The sequence below is a fragment of the Heterocephalus glaber genome, unplaced genomic scaffold (assembly GCF_053883595.1).
Source record: "Heterocephalus glaber isolate CG9 unplaced genomic scaffold, H.glaber_assembly_v1.0 deba00001733, whole genome shotgun sequence".
Classification (NCBI taxonomy): domain Eukaryota; kingdom Metazoa; phylum Chordata; class Mammalia; order Rodentia; family Bathyergidae; genus Heterocephalus; species Heterocephalus glaber.
This window is the reverse complement of record NW_028258444.1, coordinates 20,681,922-20,702,839: the sequence shown is the minus strand read 5'-3', so window position 1 is coordinate 20,702,839 and position 20,918 is coordinate 20,681,922. Positions and strand designations below refer to the sequence as shown.

Sequence of the window (20,918 nt, the reverse complement as noted above, 5' to 3'; positions counted from 1 at the left end):
ATTCTCACTATAGACTGAAAGATATCTTTAAAGTCTTCAATGATTTTGGCATTTCCAAACATGAAAGACACATCTAATTCTAATATCATTAGGCATCTCTGTTAAACTTCAATCTACTGATCACTGCCTTGCTTTCTCCAATCCTTCCACTTTTAGTTTCCCTAACTCTTGGTTTTCTCAGCATCTCTAAGGGCTGTTTATCTCTCTCTCTTTTTTTAATCAGCTCCATCTTTTATGACCACAAACTCCAATGGTTGTGTCTTTGGCCACTGTTTTTTCACCTGACACACTGTTGTATTTGCACGATCTCAGCAAGTCTCATGCTTCCTAAGAACACGGAGAATGGAGAGGAAAGGCTGGGGATGCAGGGACAGGTCTGGAAACCGTGGTGCCAAAGAGGAAAACAAAATCAAGTAGGATTAGGAACACTAGAGATTCTCAGGCTTACTTCACCCAACACAAAGAGTTTACCTGATTCATGATGGAAAATTTCCTCCCTATTCTGTTGTCTGGTAGCCGAAAGGCCTTCCTCCTCATACCATCTTCTGACTCTGACTTAAACACCTTCTCAGGATCTCCTTTCTCCTCTCCTTCAGAGAGTTCCTTCTGTTTCCTCTTCTTTCTCCTGTTACGTCTTTCTTTGGCACTTTTTGAACTGAGTTTAGAAATTTCAGATGAGCTCCGAGGAGAGCCAACCCCTTCTTCACCTTCTTCCTCGATGGCATCTTCTGAGACAGTGCCGGCCGAAGTGGCCATTGCGGCAGCCTAGGAAAGGGAACACAGACAACAGACACATTAGGACCATTACTCGGGGCCACCCAAGGCAGCCAGCAAGGATAGAGCCTTTCCTTCCCATAAACAGAAAAGGGAAGGAAGAACCAGGCTGTTCAAGGAAGTTGTGGTCAGGCCTGTCTGTCTCCATTTTCTAAATGAATTTTATCAGAACAGAACCTAGTGGTGAAGACTTTGGAGTTTATTCTTCTGAATATCTCAGACAAGAACCTGACTGCCTTCTTGGTACCAAGGGACACCTTCTGAGTGACTCTGGAAATAAAAGACCGGAAACTTTATTATACATTATGGGGGCAACAATGTAAAATAACATGCATATTCTGATAAGGATTAGAAAGCTGAGTGTTAGCAGCTGGATGTGGTGGTGATGGAGGCCGGTGGGCCACTAGGAAGGCTGAGGAAGGAGGATTGAGCGTTCAAGGCCAGCCAGACAGCAGGGAAAGAGCCTTTCTTAAAAAAAAAAAAATTAAGGCCGGGGATTTAGCTCAGTGGTTCTGCCGCCTGCCTAGCAAGCACAAGGTCCCGAGTTCGATCCCTGGTACCAAAAAAAAAAAAAAATTAAGTACTAAGGTGGTGGGATTACAAGTCTGTTTTTCAAATTTTACTTTAATATGTAGTTTGTTTTTCAATTTTACTTCGATTATTTTGTCTTTATCTTCTTTTTAATTAGAATCCAATGTTCTTTTCCAGAAAAACGGTGGGTTTGGCCTGGGGCTCAGTAGTAGCCCATGCTTAGCATACGTGAGGACCTGTGTTCAATGCCCAAATCAAAAAACCCCAAACCCCAAAACAAAAACAAAAACCAAAAAAATGCTGTTCCTGTATGAAGCACCATATAACTGTTCTGGTTACTTTTTTTTCTTTCCAGTCAGAGCACTAAAGAGTTGAAAGAGTCAACAAAAGATCATGTTAAGTCAGGAATGGTGGCCCATGCCTATAGCCCCAGGTACTCAGCAGGTTGAGAACAGAATTGAACCCAGGAGTTTATGGCCATCCCAGCAACACAGAGAGACTCCCATCTCTTAAAAAATAAAACAGCATCTTAACTACAATTTGTCCATTAAGAGAAATGGAACAAATGGATCAACCACCTGCAGTTGTTACTTGGGTTATTTTAATCAGATTAACAACCTCTATTTGCCAATGTGCCTAGAAAAGATCAACTGCTGTGGCAATCAGATGGAGTCCTAGTTACTGTGATCTGGCAGGAAGAGGGGCCCGTTGCAAAGAATTAATCACCAACCTGTGCCTCTTCCTGTTGTTTCTTAAGTTGCTCTAACATTGCTTTGAATTCAGCCTCTTTTTGCTCTGCTTCCTCCAGTGTTGCCTGATTCTGCTCTTCATAAGCCATGGCCACCACAGCCAAGATTAAGTTCACCAGATAGAAAGAACCCACAAAAATTACCAAGACGAAGAAGATCATGTATGTTTTTCCAGCTGCTCGTAAGGTCTGTAAAGGCAAAGATACTTTCTGAGACACTTGGATCAAATAAAGCAGGCTGAAGACACTTCATGAGTTTAGTTCCTCTGCAGGGGAACTACTGGCAGTTTGAAAAGGACAGTCATTCCTTGTGTGGTTCTCCTCTTACTACAGAAACCCTAAGTGTCCCTGGGGACTGAATGGCCTTGCTATGCTTAAGTCATACTAAGTGGCAGTAGTACCTGCCATCCTTTATGACAAAAGTCTCCTTCTTTTTTCAAATATTTCCTATAAACTCTATTCATAGAAAAAAATTTGATTTTTAAATTATTTATTTAAAAAATACTCTGGGCTCAGAATTATACTTGACTTCATCAGTTGGCTCTAAAACAAGTATAAAGAAGAAGAATACAAGACTTTAGCTCATTTATCTACTGATCCTCAATGAATGTCAACAAATTTCATCTTTGGAATCAGGTCCACCTCACAGGAAGTCCCTGTTTTGACTGACATCCAACTTATCCTCTTGTAATAGTTTCAAAAAGAATATGGGCAGGTGTGGCGGCACATCTGTAATCCCAGTAGTTGGATGGCAAAGGCAGGAGGATGGCCATGAGTTTGAGGCCAACTTGAGCTACATGGCAAGACTCTGTCTCAAAAAACAAACAAACAAACAAAACAAAACAAAAACAGAAAAGAAGAAGAATATGGCACTATGACAAAAGGAATAGTGGGGAGGGAAAAGGAAAAAAGAAGGAGGATGCTAGGGCTGGGCTATCGCTTTCAGAATAGTGAGCAAGTGGACATCAAAGAACAATTGGATTTTGGATTTTCTATAGGCAACCCACTATTCCCAAGGTTTTGTCTTTATTCTTTCAATTATCGATCTTAGTAAAGCTTAGTGTCAATCATAAATATTTCATGAGAAAGATTCAAAGTTGAGGGAACTCTAGGCTGTCCAACAGAATTGGTAAAAATTGATTTGGGGATCTGAACTAGAAGCTTCCCTTAAAGAAGTTCCTTTACGATGAAAAAGGCATATATTTTATTCTCTAACTGGCATCAACAGATAACAGAGTAAAAAGAAAACAATGGGTTGTTGTGGAATTTCTCTCAGCAATCACCTACACTAACTTTTCCATCACAACCAGCAAAATTAAATGATGTGTTCACACTAACAGAAGCCATTATTTTTACCTTTCAACGTGAACAAGTCTTAACGTGTTGCAAATCTCAAAAATGTTAATATATTTAGACTCCAAAGTCCTGGTGGATAAAAATTCCACCCTTATAATGTTTACCACAGTGCCCCGCACAAAAAAAATGTTTACTATTTCTTAAACAGATGCCCTAAGTCTAAAAAATACAGAAAGAAATATGCTACAGATAGTGAAACATTAAAAAGTAGGCAGATGTAGCAGAAACCCAGGCCAGGCAGTCTGCCAATGCTGGAAGCTTCCATGGCTATACAGGACTTGAGCATTCAAGAAACAAGTGTGAGGGCCGGGGATTTAGCTCAGTGGTTCCACCACCTGCCTTGCAAGTGCAAGGTCCTGAGTTTGATCCTTGGTACCAAAAAAAAAAAAAAAAAGGGAAAGAAAGAAACAGGTGTGGTGGTACATGCCTGTAATCCCAGCACACTCTAGGGATGTAGCCCAGTGCAATGGCCCTGGGTTCAATCCCCAGTACTGAAAATGAATGAACAAATGAAAGAAATAGGGACAAGAGCTGGAGAATTCACTTAATATTTTAAACCTACCAAGTGTGGAAAATGCTATTCTCAGATTCTGTCACATGTTTTCACTAAAGGTTTCTCATACAGAAGGTCCCCAACCCCACACATCCTCATGCAGACTTTATTATCTAATAAATAGAGATATTACTTACCAGTTGATACAAGTTTTCCCAGTAGTCCTGGGTCATAAGGCGAAATAAAGCCAAGAAGGCCCAGCTAAAAGTGTCAAAACTTGTGTAACCATAGTTGGGGTTCCTTCCTGCTTTCATACACTGGTATCCCTCTGGGCATTGCCTGAAGAGAGGAGGAGAAAGAAGTTCAGGAATGTGTGACATAATTTTACCCAGTCACAACCATGAAGATAATAAAGAACATAATTTTATCTACTCCATGACCTTGGAGATAGGAAGTGACCATCTAGAGAGGTAGGCCAACAAGATGGAAGAAAAATAAATAAAAAGAAAAAGAGGAAGAAAATAGTAATTAGCTGATTTCTGTGGAGAGCCTAGAATCAGGATCACCTGGCCTATTCCTTCAAAATACAGTACTGTACCCTATCTAGGACCTAGGCATTGAAAGCTTTCGATATGGGAACTATGACTGCATATTTATGAGACATGCCAGATGATTTTGTCCTAGACTCCTATTAATGTGCAACTAAATAAAATTCTACTTAGCTACTATCCCAAATGACAACTGCCTAGATGTTCCTTAGTCCTCACTGTCCTAACATCTGTTCTGATAACCAAAGATATATGGGGATTTCAGTGACCTCAGTTGTACCATTTCTTCTGTTTTTAGACTCAACTGATATTTCTTTCAATGTAATCTCTATTATCTACTACAATATAGAAATAAAATGGACTTCTAGTTGTCATGGTTATATTAAAACACTAGTTCCTAGGTGACCAACATTCTCTGAATAATGACACTACCACCCTACATTTGTGTAGCCTCTGTTTACAAAGCACTTCCATGACTGTTATCTCAGTGGCTCCTTATTATAAACCTATGAGGAAGAGAGAGCATGGTTTATTAAAAACTCTATTTTCTGAATGAAGAAACTGAGGCTCGGGTAAGTGCAATAGCTTGGCAAGGGTCTTAAAGCTAGAAGTAGCAGAATTAGGACTCAAATATTATGTTGCTATTTGTTCTGGCACAGGTCTGTCAGGTATAGCACATTTTGGGTCATCCTTGGATGCTAAGCTACCACCAAGATCGTGTCCTCATTCTATACAGGATCAACTATGTTAAGACAGAATGAGAGACATCGACAAAAGGCAGGTAAGCTAACTGATGTTACAGATTTTCTCTATTCTCTTGCATCTTTGATTTTCACTTTAGACTACAAGTGCATGCACCTAGTAGTGAAATGTTAACTTTAGTGAGATAAACATGAAACAGAAAGAAAATATGAATCAACCAATAGGTCAGAGACAATTGTAGCACCTATTATATGAGCACAAAGAGAATAAAAATGTTGTCATTTTGATCCAACTAATAATAGGTACATTATTTTAAGGAAGGAGAATAAAACTAGGTGAGCTACTTACCCAGCATCAGAACTGTTCCCACAGAGTAAAGGTTCCAGCATGCCAGAAACTGTGTAAAAATTTGCTAGAAAAGTTTGAAGAGGCAGGAAATGAATAGGCAGTTTAAGTGAATAAGAGAATAAGGTTACACTGTTCCTAATAGCCCCAGCAGAACAGCTATTGATTTTGGCTCACATAACTCTTTTCCAGCAGCAGTAAAAGCAGATGAGAATTCCTCTCCACTAATGATTTTCCTATATATATTTACCAATTAAAATTGCTACCCCAAAGCCCCTGATGCAATGCTTTTTTCCAATGCTGAGTTCCACCAAACCTATATGTCAGGTTCTGATACTTGAATAAAAAGGCTCTAAAGTAAGTTTCTAAGTTCTCTATCAATTGTCTACTCCTTTAGACAGTTTTAGTCTTCTGTTCTTAAAACTCATCGTTATTAACATGTTCCAGACTCCTTACTGGTCACAAGTTACCATGTCTTATTTTAAACTACAAGGATTTTAGTCCCTGAAATCTCCTTTGCAGCATTTTCTTATGGTTACTTAACTGACTTTATTTCTCAGGAATGACTAGTCATCATATTACTAACTTTTTCATTAGTTTATAGAAATACCACTACACTACATTTTCCCTTAATGTCAAGACCAAAGTGCTTTGGCTCAAGTGAAATTATTAAAACTCCTTAATTGTAACAGAATCAAATGATGCCCTAGAGATTGCCTGACTTCCTAGACCAGATAAATACCTAAGGTCTACTAGAATAAAGAAAGGTTCCTAAATAAAGAAAGGTTCCATCAGCACATATGGACTAAGTGTTTAAATATCTGTAGTAACCCAGTGAGGAAAAGAACACTATAAAAATTCTAAGCCTGAATTTTAAAGCCAAAGCTCAAGGGCTATAAAGGTTCGTTTGGTTTCAAAGAAGCAGAAAAGAAATACAGAGAAGGCTGATATTTGAGAGCTTCTGAACACAATTCCACCTTGAGGAGACAAGCAGGAAAGGGAATGACTTTACAAGGCTCCTTCTGGTAGCACAGCCATTCCTTCCTGTGCCCAGCTACTTTTTTTAAAGCCCAGGGGTAGCTTCTGACCATATAAACTAGGGATAGGCTTTTCCTCTTGGAGGGAGGAGCCACCTACTTTTATTGTTGATATACTCTTCCCAGTCAAAGCCTCTGGTGCCGTTTTCAAGATAGCTCTCGTTGAAGTTTATGGGCCACACAACACACTTGTTTCGCAGGTTCCCCATGAACAGCTGCAGTCCAATCAGGGCGAAAACACTCAGGCAGAATACTGTCAGGATCATCACATCTGACAGCTTCTTCACAGACTGAATGAGGGCGCCCACAATTGTCTTCAGGCCTGAGGAGACAGAGCCCCAGAGCCAGTCACTTAGATGCCCCTTTTCACCTTTCCCACCCTCCCTCTTGGCCTCAGCTTCGGCTCCTCCCCACAGTACAAGCCCAGAATGTGGTCATGATGGGAGTAACAATGGGTTGGCCAAATGATCAATTTTCACAGGTGTCTATTTTTAAGTCATAATTCCTAAAAAGCAAAAGAAAGCTGTTTCTACCAATGTGTGGCTCCTTTCCTCCTGGATGTGCTTTCCTATCTTCTCACAGTGACCCAGACTCTTACCCTTCAGGGCTTTATACAGCCTGTTCTCTGCCTGGATACTCTCTTCCATTCCACCCTGCCTAACTCTTTATCCTTCAAGACTCAGCATAATTATCACTTCCTCTAGCCGCTTCCCTGCTTCTCCAACTCTTCTTCCTTCTCTACTGCTGTTACCATTGTAGTAGCACTTTATACTTTTTTCCATAGCATCGATCATAGTTATAATTAATTTTTCATACCTGTCTTATTCTATATCTATAATGCTTAGCTGCCCACAGTAAATAGCTGTTTAAAAAAACAACTTGAAAAATGAAGGATTAAGGAGGCTTCCAGCTTGGAAAGGGAACCAATAGGAAGTTTAAGAGCCAGTATAAAGCGAGAAGGTAGGGATCAGGGATTTAGCTCAGTGGTTTCGCTGCTTGCTGTCCAAGTGCAAAGACCCGAGTTCAATCCCTGGTAACAAAAAAAAAAAGTGAAAAGGTACAATAATTTTCCAAGAGCTCTGGAAATAGCAAAATATTGAAAAGGTTAATCATTATCAGTCCACTACTTACAGTTTGCCTTTCTATTTAAAAATAACCTTCTCTGTATCATATATATGCCTTGCTTGCATAATGATTTTTTTTGTCCTAGATTAAAAGGTTAAAGATTTTTTTTTTGTACCAGGGATCAAACTCCAGACCTTGTGCTTGCCAGGCAGGTGTGACACCACTGAGCTAAATCCCTGGCAAAAGGCGAAAGATTTATACAATCTGAAAACAAACCAGAGTATCTGTCATAGATTAAAATAAAAATATACCCCACTTTGACTTCAGGTTCAAATTTGACCCCAAAGGAGGTAGACTTCATAATTATATAGGAAAAAAAAATCAGATAGGATTATACAGAAGGATATGGCTGTACGCTCATGTTGCTTGCCTGAGTCTACAGGTGAGTTTCCTTGGCTTACTTAACACCAGGGTATCATATGGCACATGGCCAACAAAACATGGATACTTCTGGTGGCCATAGGGCCAGGATAAGCAGAAGGCAGATAGATATACAGGTCTCAGGAAGGGTCTCATCTCTGATTCCCTTTTGAAGGCAAGAAGATCAGACTGACATGTACGGGAATCCTAATCTTGGCTTTGAAGTGTGTCAGGTAGATACCACTAACTTAACTTGTGTGACTTGAGCAATACATCTAACCTCCTGGATTCTCCATTTTTTTCATCTTTCAAATGGAAATAATTGTAGCTCAGTGATAAAGCATTTGCTTAGCATGCACAAAACCCTGGGGTTCAATTCGCAGCACCAATAAATAAATAAAATGGAGATAATTATAGTTGAATATGTGAGGATTAAATGTATAACACACTTAACCACTTAACAGTTTACCTGAGTGTCACTTGGGCAGTGTATCTGTTTATGTACTGACTATACCAAGCATCGCTCAGACAGGTATCATTTCAACAAGTAGATTCTTGTATTGCATAAATTTGATAAAGTTGTTATATTCATATTTTTTGTTATATTATCTTATAAAAATTAATGAAAAATATGCATTTTTTGGTCATCATGTATTTAAATAATTGGTGAGTGGTTAACAAAACATCTGGTGTATAGTAAATGACTCAAATATTAATCATTATGTCTGAACCTCAGTTTACTTACCTATATAAAAAGTCTTAGAATACCAACCTGAGTTGTTGTGAAGTTTAAATAACACAATGAATATTTTAAAAATCTAGCACAGTGCCTGGCATGTAACTTGCACTCAGGACTTGGTAAATATCATTATCATGCATAAATTGTACTCCTCAAAGAAACCTTGTTGGGATAATGACACTTCTTGTGGCTAACTTCACATAAGAGTTGATTTAAAGCATGGTATAGACCTGGCTGACCTTTATTTTGCAAGTAACCACCTAGAATTTTCAAAGTTGAGTCCAGCAGAATTTTCTGAGTCCAACAGCAGCAATGGATGCTCTAAGAATAAACGAATGAGAAATTTCTCTCTTCTTACAGATATTCTGAAAGGAATCTAAGAGGATTAAAGAAAAAGTGCTAAGAATGAGACTGTTAACACTGTGGAAGTAAAAGGAATCCTGCGCTTTCCTGCAGTGTCCTTCCCTGGGGACTGTGGCCACCACAGGGATTAGGAGGATTTTGTCTGGGTGCTAGGAAATGAGGCATTTCTAGTCTGATTCCTTTTCTCCTTCCAGGGATGTGCACAAAGAGCACCAGCCAGGTAATCAGAAAGAATTCTGGTCCTGGCTCAGTCAGGACCCAGAGGGTTTTAGAACCAATTCAAGGTCACCTCTCAGAGTCTTGTTTTCTCATCTACAGAATGTGGATAAACAGCACTGCACGGAGCGGGCAGTGAAAGAGAAGCTTATGAATTCTCTCTACAAGTCTTGAAAAACAGGGCAGAGATGTTTACTCATTTGAGTAAAGTAGGTGGAACTTCAAACTGTCTTTTATACCTAAGTCTCTGGGAAACATCACATAATGGGATGGCTAGGTAAGAAGGTGTTGGTGGTATACAACTGAAGGCAGCCACCAAGAAGTATAGTGTCTCAGGGTTGTGGGATACATTTCTATACCATTGCTGGGACACAGAAAAGTTCTTGTTATATTTTGACTGGGTCAGGGTCTTCTTTGGGTCAATAATAAGATTTTAGGCTTCTAGCATTATGCAGATCTACTGTTTTCAAAGTCAGAGTGATTTAAAAAACAATATTTGGGTGGCTCACCAAAGAAGGGTTGTAAAGCTTCTTTTCTTGAACTTCTCTACGAAGACTACAATCACCTCTCCTGAAGGATTCAGACAATCACCTATCATTTAAGGCCTCTTCTATTGCTATTTTAACTGGAGTATAAAGCTACAAAACAGTTCATCAGATGAGTTTGTTATAAATAAGTAACTTAAAAAGCATACACTTTTAGCATGGATCTGATCTAATTTTCCTGGGTGGGAACTCTGGACAGTTCCAAGCCCACATAACAAGAAATTCTAGGCCATGAGCTCCAACTACAGTATTTCTTAAGGGGAAGCTCTCAGTAGCCTTCTCGTATGAGGCAACCTCTTGGTAGTTATAGGGGTCAGGATGGACATTCAAATCCTTTCCTATAGGAATGTGAAACAGAAAAAGAGATAGCTAGCTGAGTAGTCTTTTCATATGGAGGCCACAGTAATACATAATTTTGGCAGCTAAGTGGCAGACATTCTGTCATCACACTAAGATGTGTCTAAGAAGTAAAGGAATTTAGTATGCAAGAAAGGAAAGGAGAAAATAAACCCATGTAGAGAAAAGAGATAGAGACAAAGTACTTCCTAGTATCTGGGGCTTTTTGGCTCAGCATTCTGGTTTCTACTGGCCTTAAGAAGCTGTTCTAGCCCTTGGGTTCCATGAATTAACTCCTGTGTTCTTTCATTTGCACACAGAGATGCTCAACTAATATATCAACCATGCATAGCACTCATCACTTCCTGAAGGGACCTGAAGGCTCACAACAGCTGGTTGAACATCTCTTCTCTATAAGTTGGATGTCAATGTTGAAGAATCTGGACACATTAGTCCAAAAGCTACAAAAAAAAAATTCTTCAAGTATTTTGAAGTCTGAGGCTTAGAACATCTTGTTGGTGAGAGCTTTTTTAGCTTTCATGAATCTGAAGTAGGAACTTAGTTAGAAATGATATTCAGCTGCTTGTACTTTACTTTACAAGGGCCCAGAGAAACAAATCTTATTTAAGCAAGAATAATCACTAAGTAACATTAACTACAGCCATCTAAAAAACTTATTCTCTGAGATTCTCATCCAGATCCAAAAAAAAGATGATGTGGCTTAATGTCTGTAGCAGGCACACAATTACATGGCAAAATTAAATGTAAACAGTTACTGAATTATACAATGGTCTAAAGCAAGACTCTTCTTCCTTCAGTTAGGATTGATAATTGAGAATAACCACATCTGTAGAGATATCAGGGTCAACAAATGAAGATGATGTCATCAATCCCTTTCCTAAACTCAAGCTCTACAGTCATACCAGCAGTGGCTAGCCAAAACAGATCTAAACAGATCTCAGCAAAAGTGTTTCTGCCTCTACCAACACAGGTCAGCAGAGGCAAGAGGTTGCTGGTGGAATTCCTGACCTGAACCAAGCAAGAATGGAGAATGCCACTGTTCTGGCTGTGAGGAGAAGTTGTCTTGCTGCTTCTATTGGCTCACAACACCACATGCCAGAACAAGCAAGATACCGACTGAAAACTGATTATCCAAAAGAGCAGAATGCTCCTTCAAATGACTCCTACACAACGGAGTGTGCAACAGAAGCCACATGGGGGCAAATTGGACACCGAGAACTCTTAGAAGAAGCTAACATTAAATAGCATTGGTGTATTTCTGAGTGGAGGATGCCAATACATTTACTACAGTCCCCAAAAAGATAGCCAGACCCAATATAGAGAAAGGTCACCAGAGAGGAAGTCAGGTATTTCAGGAATTTTGAGAAGCAGGTAAAGCTGCTGCTATAGGATTCTACTCTATGTCCAAAGGCACCTCTAATTCCTGTCACCTTTCATAGTGCCCAGCAATCCCTTGAACAAATGAACAAAGCCAGCTTATGTGCTATGTCCAGAGAAACCAGCCATATCGAGATCAAGGTCTTCTGCCATTGTGATGGCCAGATTATAAATGTTAATTCACCTTTCCCTGTTCATAGCTCAGACCGAGAAATTTAAGTCATTTGAAGCAATATAAGCGAATTCTCCCACAAAATTAATACTGGTACAGGCCTCAGTAGCAGTTACAAGCACTTATCAGCTCAGGAAAAAGAACAGCTCCCCATTCCCAGAGTCTGGCTGGGGGCCGGATAAGGCTGAGGGAGAAGCAGAGCCTTATCAATTTTCCTGCTGCAAATGCAATCCTCACAAAGACAGTTCTTGAAGGTTTTTAGGATAATGAGTAATCTGGGAGAGATTATGGGGTCATAGACTTATTTACTGGAAACCAGATTCACATCACAAAGTGTGACCAAAACTCTTGGCTCTCAAGAGTCAGTCAGTGGGATCCTGAGAATCTTTAGTGCATTTCTACTTAGGGCCACTATTAAATTTTAGTTGTCTTTCCAACAAGCAATGCAGAAGGTGAAGTACAAAAGCAACTGACTTGAATATGTTCTTAAAACACTTTTTTCTATCCCCCTTCATTATGCAGTAGAAATTGCTACATTTGCAATGCACACATTTAAAGAAAATGCTTTCTTTGTAAACACAGCATTGGGATGTGAAAGAGAAGAGCCATTTATTTTCCCTGTCTCCTACCTGATCTCAATGCTTAGGAGTGAAAATAACAGAAATGAAAGTAGAGAAATAAAATATCCAAGAGAAAAGTAATCAAGAAATTACAACTGTAAAGACAGCATGATGGTATTAAATCAGTGCTGGTGAGCATGGATAAGTAGTGCTTTGGGGGGAGCCCTTTAAATGATGGAAATAAAAAGGGACTAACAAGTCTGATTTCCCAACTGGTTCTTGTTACGCTATGAAGTGCTCTTCTCCAAGAGAAGCTTGAGAAACTTCTATTTACATTCTCACCCTACCTTTAGGTGTTTTGTTCCTGTGGCATATGACCAAAGAATGCAGAAGGTGAAACCTGACAGTCACTTAGAAGTTCATTATTTTCTACCAAGACCCCACATAAATATAAAGTGAAAACAAAGTTTTAAGACACTAATTTTTAGGCAGAATGTTTCAATTTGAATCTGGCAAATTCTAGGCCAAAGGCAGTTTAGAAATGGACTCCTCTATCAATGACCCTCATCAGTGATCTCTTAGCACAGAATAAGCACACTGTTCTCCAAGTTGGTGACTGGAACAAAGGGAAACCACAAGTGATATAGTATTCAGTTCTAGAGCTAGCAAATGAAACAGGTCAGAATGCAAGTTTGATCTTTTCTGAGCTACATAAACTAAAGGAAAGCATTTCTCATACAAAAGGTTGGAGCTAACTGATGTTCCTTGCTCTCCAATCTCCCGGAGTCCTGGCAACCCAAACACATTCAAGATATCTATCAGATGCTAAGAAAGGATGCCATCAGCCCAGGTGAGATATAGTGAATATTCTAGGAAAGAATAAATTCTCATGAAAGGAGCTGACTGTGGGAGAGCTTTGTGAGATACTGTAGGCTCCATGTCATTTCCGCGGTCACTCTCTTCTATTCTGGGTTTCACAGCTTTTGTAACAGCTTATTATCAAACTGGGAACAGGAGAAGGCAAAGAGAACAAACAACTGCATGGAAGTGATCCACAAGAAACCTTGGTATATAAAGCGATATGGTTTTGTTTTTTACTAAGGGACATTATATCCCAGCTCTACCACACTGGTATCAAAATGTCTTAGATTTTCAAGGAAGAGACGGGTCCAGATCCACTGGGTCATACTGGTGGCCCCACCTTGGGAGGAGACCTGGGCAACTGCAGGTAGGAAGAGGACAACAACTCTCTGTGGGAAAAGCAAGATAGTCAAATTCAGACTTTTTCATGGGCTGAGAGAACTCTCTCCATGAGGGAGATGTCAACCACTGGATTTCTTTTCCTAACTCTAAAAGGTAGAATGGAGAACAAAAAGATTAGAATTCAAAGTCACACTTTGATTAAAAAACCAAATATACCTTTTACTGACAATGATCTAATATTGGCTTTAGTATCCTTAAAGTTATTTTCCATCCCAGTTAGCTTCCTAAAGCCAGCTCACCTGGAGGTGCTTCTAGAAATAGGAATCTGGGAATCTATTTCAAACTGTGAAGCTAATGTCTAAATCTTGATATAAACCTTATCTTTGGGCTTAGGTTTCTTCTTGTGATAATAACTGCTACTACTAAAATCATTTATGGTGCACTTCTATGAGCCAGGCATTGTGTTATAGCCACTATATAGTTTTGTATGTATGTATATCACTACACTATTAAGTAATGTGACACCAGTCAAGAGTTACCTTGCAGAAATGCCCTGGTCAAATGTTAATCATACTGCAGAGACAAAGACAGAAGTGATGAGCTAGACTAGAGATAGCATCTGCTGCCCCAGTTAGTGAACAGAATGCAGCTTTCCAATTTAATTCTGGAAGAGAAGTTTTGAGATCACAAGAACATAAAGAGACAGATGCCTTGCAGAGTACGCTGGGGGAAGTGAACAGACAACACAAGATCATATTTAAAAGGGACTAAGGTAGGAATGAGACCAAAGGAAAAATGAAAGTAAAGATCCAGCACTCCAGCTGCCTCAGAAAATTAGACAAGGACTGCCTAAGGGTTTATCTTCCCTGAGGTGCCTGGTAAACCACACTCCAAGTCTGCCCTCTCCAGGACTCTGCCTCTGTGCTTCTTCTCTCACTATTTGATATTTAGATAATGCTGAAAAGGGGAAAAGAGAAATATTTCTAAGTCAGCCACAGGGGACAGGTCATGTAATCAGAATATCTGTTCTCTATGTTCCTAATTGTATAGAATTGCTGTGGAAAGACTAGCCTCTAGGGAGACTTCCTTAAAAACCCTGAACACAACTAAAGTTCATAGCATTAACATATCTTGACTTTTGCCAAGTTACTGCCAGTCTTTCTTAGGCTTGCAAGACTGACTAAATGTTTTTCCGTCCAGATTTCAAGACTGTTCTTTAGAAAGACAAATATTATCCAGTTGCAATGATTTAAATTAAGGGATCTTAACCTGGGTTCCATGGATAGGCTTAAGGGAGGTCTGTGAACTTGCATCTGATTCTTAAAGGGATCCAAATCTTCAAAAGGTTAAGAACCACTGAGCTAGCTTAAACAGGACCAAAAAGAAAAAGGCAAAAAATTTAAAGAGATTGTCACTCAACTACATCTCAACCCACTTGATTCTTTTTCTCCTCTTCAAGTTTCTGTACCTTTTGTTTGCCCATATCTTTATTTAGTTGTATCTTATCTTACCTTTGATTTTTTAAAACAGCACCTGCATAAGCTTTCTTTGAGATTATGTTTGACAATGCTCCCTGAATATATGTATAGCAGATGTATACTGGTTCTCATTCTCGGAGAGCAAACAGCAGCAAAGCATGATAAATAGTGGTAATTAAAGTTCAATTCACTAACTCCAAGGGTCTTAAATTTGTCTATAATTCTGGAGTAGTTAACTGGGTCTTATCTGTGATTCAGTAATTCCATTAGTACAGTAACAGTAAAATTCTTTGAATAACATTCCATTAGTAAACCATGCCACAGGAAGCCTAGAAACCACAAGCAATGGAATGATGGTGAAAGTTTACTGTAATTCCATGAGGCCAGAATTTAAATGATTTATATACAAAGAGACAGCTAGCTCTGTGATGATTTTTTTCAGATATTGTAAGATCCAAGGGATTCTTAAGCACGTGCTTTTTCAAAAGCATGAATGAGATGGGGCTGCATGCCTGGCAAGCACAGTCACAGAGAATTACCTCAGGACCAAAAGGCCATTCCAGAGAATGTCTCTAAGGAAAAGCATGCAGAATGCAAGGCCATATTAACTGTGTTGGCACCAGTTTAGAATGTAGTGGACAAAATGAATGGAGGGAAATAGGAGATGCGGCAGTCAGCCTTGTGCACACATTTTCTCACCTGGAATTACAGAGATAGTTTTCAAAGCTCGGAGAACCCTGAATGTTCTCAGCGCTGAGACATTGCCCAGGTCCACAAACTCTGTCACATATCTGTAGTAAGGGAGGTCACACACAGACACAAATGACAAACACAGACACAAACACAAACACCAAAGGAAAAAACAGAACCACAACAAAACAAAAAGTACAATACGTCACGTCAGGGCCCTAACCCAACACCTAACACCAACCCCGGGCCATCTTACCTGGGATTACCGAAATAGTTTTCAAAGCCCTCAGTACCCTGAAAGTGCGCAGAGCTGAAACATTGCCTAGGTTTACAAACTCTGTTATATACCTGCAGAATCAAACCAAAGTTAACTTGTAATGGTACCACTGGGTGAGGGTTTGAGGATGGGGGGAAGAAAGGGTCTTATATACAAGCTAAGAATTCATTTTTTCTCTGAAAAAGAAAAATTTCAAAATATAAACATTTAAGAAACACATCTTTTTAAATATTTGGACAAGGAGAATTCAACAGTGTATTAAAAAGAACTGGTACAACCAGGAGGTTCTAGAGTTTACTCTCCTAATCAGCATAGTGATGTGATAAGCCCAATCAAAATGTCTTTACTATCAACCAATTTACTTTTTTTTAGTAAAAAGAAAGGCCAAAAGATATCAAAGGCTTATTATCCAAGTTTTGTGAATCATTTAAGAAAGGGAGGGACGTTTCTACAGCAGTAGATCCATGAAAACAAACCTATGTTAAAGTATCTCTCTAGTTGCCAGTGGCAAAAATGCCTAAATGGCTGTATATATATCTAATCCAAGAGATGTATGGATATGTTTGTAGTCATTACGTTTTATCCTGTGACAGCAAAAAGCAGGGCTCAGGAAAATCTAGATCATGAGATCAGAGCAAGTAAGTATGGGGTTAAGTGCCCATTATATCACCAGTTCTGTCCAAGGACACTTAGATTTTTAAAGGACACCAATGTGTATTTCATAATGCTGGAGAGCTAGAAATTGTTTTTATATACCAGAAAGTCAAAGTTCCACTTTCAAATATTTAAGGGATAGTGTTAGCTCACATTTTAGAGTGGGAATACATTTTTTTACCTGATGCTCAGATCTATACATTTGCAAATACTCTCTCACATTTCCACGTGCTCACACACATACACAACCTACAAAGCACCCCTCACACCCTTAAATTGCAAAACACTTTCCCAACCTGAAATAAAAATACTAATGCCTGCTATAACTCTTCTTTCATCAGCTCAGTTTCCCAAAGAAACACTGTCACTGTGAAAACAACACAAATAATGTACTAGAAGCAGATAGCAAACCAGTGTGGAGTTACATGGTCTCTAGTAATAGTTAGAAATTTCTGGTTAGTAACTCTTTAGGAAGGACCAGTCTGGATGCCTTGTTCATGTTTTGACTCTAAAGCATGCTCTTAAGTCTGCAATACCTAGTCAGTTTCATTATATCATGTATGATAAGATATTCCCAGAAAACACATTTCAGCTGAAGGTTTACACCTAAAAAATTTCAAGCCTCCAGAGAAGCAAACCTTGTCAATGTCATATGGGGGAATAAAATATGAGTGACCATGAGGAAATCACTCCTTACTCCTGGCTTTCCCTCCAGCTGCAAAGCCTCTGCTAAACTTTCCCCACATAAGCACTGTCCCTGCCTGAAAAACAAGAGGGCCTCACAATCAAGAACCATAGCATAAGCTCACCAGACCTAACATGGTTACCCATTAATTCCCCAAACCAGAGTCCACAAACTCACACTTACAAACACTCTCATGCCAACACACTCAGAGTAACACACACACACACACACACACACAATCTCTCTCACCCAGAAAGCCAAGAAAGTTAAGTAGAGAACTTACGCCATCATGATGACACTGAAATCTAACCAGTTCCATGGATCCCGTAAAAAGGTAAAGCCATCTATGCAGAAACCTCTTGCAAGGATTTTCACTACTGATTCGAATGTATAAATCCCTGTGAATGTGTACCTGTCAAAGAAATGGATAGCTTGAGGAAATTTCAGAATAGACAGAAACTTTAAATGAACATATAATAACACTGATAACAGTTGCCTGAGGCTTAGCTTCAATTAACATAGAACAGAAAGCACACTGACAACACAGGTGGACTAAGCCAGGGGAGCAAGGAAGGCACTGTATGAATGAAACTGACTGAAATGCCCACACCAGAACTGTGGAGTGTTGCCCTGGGGCATGAATGGTATTACAGTATACTGCTATGTACCATAGTTCATGCTTTTCTTGGAGCAGGTAAGAGGTCCTCAGAACTCTTTATAACTTTGGAGTGAAGGAGCCAAAAAAAAAAAAAAGAAAGAAAGAAAAGAGGAAAAAAAAGGAAAAGTTGGAGAAGACAGTACCATCAAGAAGTGACGAACACAGGATGGAGACGGGCCTCAGACAAGGAGTCAGCTAGCACAAGAAAGGGTGGAGGTAAAGGCTAGCGCTTTCCAGAATATAGCTGCTCTTTCTAGACTTGATTTCTAGGGATAGTTTCTAAATTCCACCTGTATGGTCAGCCCTCTCTGTGAAAGAGTGGCAATAACTATATTTTTTCTTGATGGATAAACTGTAGCAAAGCACAAGATTCAATGACTAAAAAATCTTAAAACAAACAAACAAAAAGATAAATAAAGTGCTACTTACTCCACATTCTTCGACCACTCAGGAGGGTTACTAAAAGTCATGAATACACAGTTGGTCAAAATAGTGCACATAATGATCATGCTAAATACTGTGGAGAAGAGTCAAGGGGGAATATATGAAATCTGGCCTTTTTTTTCCCTTCAGAATACAAACACATTTCATACTGGATATCATGAGATCTAAATCAACAGCCTGAAAAGAGACAAAGCACAGAAATGGAGAAAAGGCAAAGTGATAATGAAAACTACTCACCATCACCAACAAATAAAGATACTGTGAACAACTCCACCAGACCAGGAACCGTGGTTGGATAGGGTGGGATGGTTATTCTCTTTTCAAAAAGGCTGTCACTGTTCTACTACTTTGGCATCGGACATTTCTTGTTCTTACCACTTTTCATCTTGACTATGGAATAAGCTTCTAAATATTTATTAGTAACCAGAAATTAATTACCAGTCTACCAGACTCTAAGCTCATCAGGTGAGAAAATTCGTATTATCTAGTATTCACTTATTGTCAATTATCCCATATAACTAGTTACTTGAAAATCTACATGTAGGGAGGGGAAGGGAATTACGGGGAGGATGGGATAAAATAAAATTTATTTTAAAAATTAAAAAAAGGAAAATCTACATGTACTGTAATTCATGGCTTGTTTTCCCCCCTAGTCCTTTTGGAGGGCTAAACTGTCTTTGGGAGAAGGCACCAGCTGATACTCATTGAATAAGCCCACTGTGGACAACAGCTGTGGCGTGTTAGGTACGCCTTTCAAGCACATCATCACCTGCATACTCCTGAGAATTAGGTGATGGGGCAAATCATTTAGTTGCCATTTTGTCATCATTTTGTTGCCATTTCAATTCCATCCACAATCTTTCTCAGCACTTTCTGTTCTTGTCTATTGAGAAAAATTAAATGCATGTAGGGTTAACATGAGTTACTCAAACTGTCACTTTAACAAGGACAGGAGCCATTTTTCATTTGTTAACTCATTCTCTTTTGTTAATGGGATTCCTGTATTCTACTTGTGAAGTTTTAAAAAGAGAAAACATGTCTTCTAACTAGATTTTTTTCTTCATTACCACTGGACTTTTCTTCAAGGGACCATAACATACTGTTTGGAACCAGAAGGACCCTCCCTCCTGAAACAAAACAAAAACTCCATCTCTGATCCAACAGAAAGGATTAAATTATTAAAGCACGTAAATTATTTTCCTGCAAACTTTCAGACTTCAGAACTACATTGCTTGTAAACCTCAGATTTCAAAATCAGGTTGCTAAATTCATAGAGTTCCAATGCAGAAGGAGCTTACTAAACTGATTAAGTTGCAACTGCTGGTTTCCTCATTCTCTTTGGAGGATACAATACTCTTTGAAACATGAGTCTAAGTACTATTAAATTAAACACCAACCATGCAAATTTAAAGTCACTAATGCAAAGTTGCTTAACTCATCACATAATTTTTCACATGTCATATGCTCTCCTATATGAATAGGATATAAAAAGGTCACATGAATAAACTGTCATTTTTCTATTTTAGGGAATAAAAAAATCTCAGAGAGTCATTTCTATTCTGCAATCTGCACCTAAACCTCTAGCAAGGAGGCTATTTTGTCTGATAACTATCACAGATACTTTCTAAATTCACTGCTCAAGAAATCAAGAAAAATTCAAGGCAGACTTCTAAAGCATTCATTTAACAATCCGCAACTCAAAAAGCAGCTTTCAAAAAAATCCAATATTGGGTCTTAACAAGCTAAACAATCCACTGTGGGAATTACTAAAAAGTCAAGACGTCAATAAAAGGTTACCATCTCAATTTGTCACTCATAATGACACCAACAAAATTCCAGTAATATCATCCTAAGAAAAAAGAGTTTCTTGAAATTAAGCTTGGGATTCGGCAGGACCCCTCTCTTAAACTCTGACTAATGGGATGGTCAACTGTACCACTGATAAGAAACAACACACAATTCAATTGTCAAACATTGAAACATACACAATCATGCAGTTGCTGCATTCATTCCTCATTTGCTGAAAAGGATATGAATGTATTAAAATTTTAATAGCTATTCTTCTTATCAGGTTAAAAGGACTTAAAATGTACAAGGCAGGCGTGGCACTAAATCTGAAGAGAGTTTTCCCTCTGTTTAATACTACAAAGGTCTGTGGAGAAAGAAAAAAAGAGAAATTATTAAAGCATAAGTGTTAATTGCCATATAAAACAACATTTTTGTAGGCAAGAAATAAACTCAAAGGTACTTATAATTTTTACTTCTCAATTTAGTTTTTAAAGAAGAAATCTTAAGGTAACACATTTCCTGTTTCCTCATTCTCTTCCCTGTTCTACCCCAGATTATATTAGAAATAGCTGGCACAATCTTAACAGTGTTATAGTCAAATTATACCTAAATTATCTACTCCAGGTCTGGACAAGATATTGAATTTCATTATTTTTTATTTAATCATTCAACAAGTGATCACCTACTATGTGT

At 38.8% G+C, this 20,918-nt stretch overlaps 1 protein-coding gene across 9 annotated transcripts in view; it reads right to left on the bottom strand.

Annotated features, from left to right (window-relative positions):
• The window catches only part of Scn8a (sodium voltage-gated channel alpha subunit 8), a 171,261-nt gene that overhangs the window by 76,763 nt on the left and 73,580 nt on the right, over positions 1-20,918 (bottom strand). For 5 of the 9 annotated variants that reach the window (XM_087199927.1, XM_087199932.1, XM_087199930.1 and 2 more), the window contains exons 3-11: positions 20,472-20,589; positions 18,423-18,513; positions 17,619-17,747; positions 15,729-15,820; positions 6,635-6,856; positions 5,501-5,564; positions 4,100-4,241; positions 2,036-2,242; positions 472-765 (exon numbers count right to left, since the gene is read on the bottom strand). In XM_087199927.1, coding sequence (XP_087056053.1) covers positions 472-765; positions 2,036-2,242; positions 4,100-4,241; positions 5,501-5,564; positions 6,635-6,856; positions 15,729-15,820; positions 17,619-17,747; positions 18,423-18,513; positions 20,472-20,589 — 1,359 coding nt within the window. Of the gene's footprint in view, positions 1-471; positions 766-2,035; positions 2,243-4,099; positions 4,242-5,500; positions 5,565-6,634; positions 6,857-15,728; positions 15,821-15,975; positions 16,068-17,618; positions 17,748-18,422; positions 18,514-20,471; positions 20,590-20,918 lie in introns of those variants that run through there. The other 4 variants (XM_087199929.1, XM_087199931.1, XM_087199934.1 and 1 more) reach the window with 2 other exon arrangements.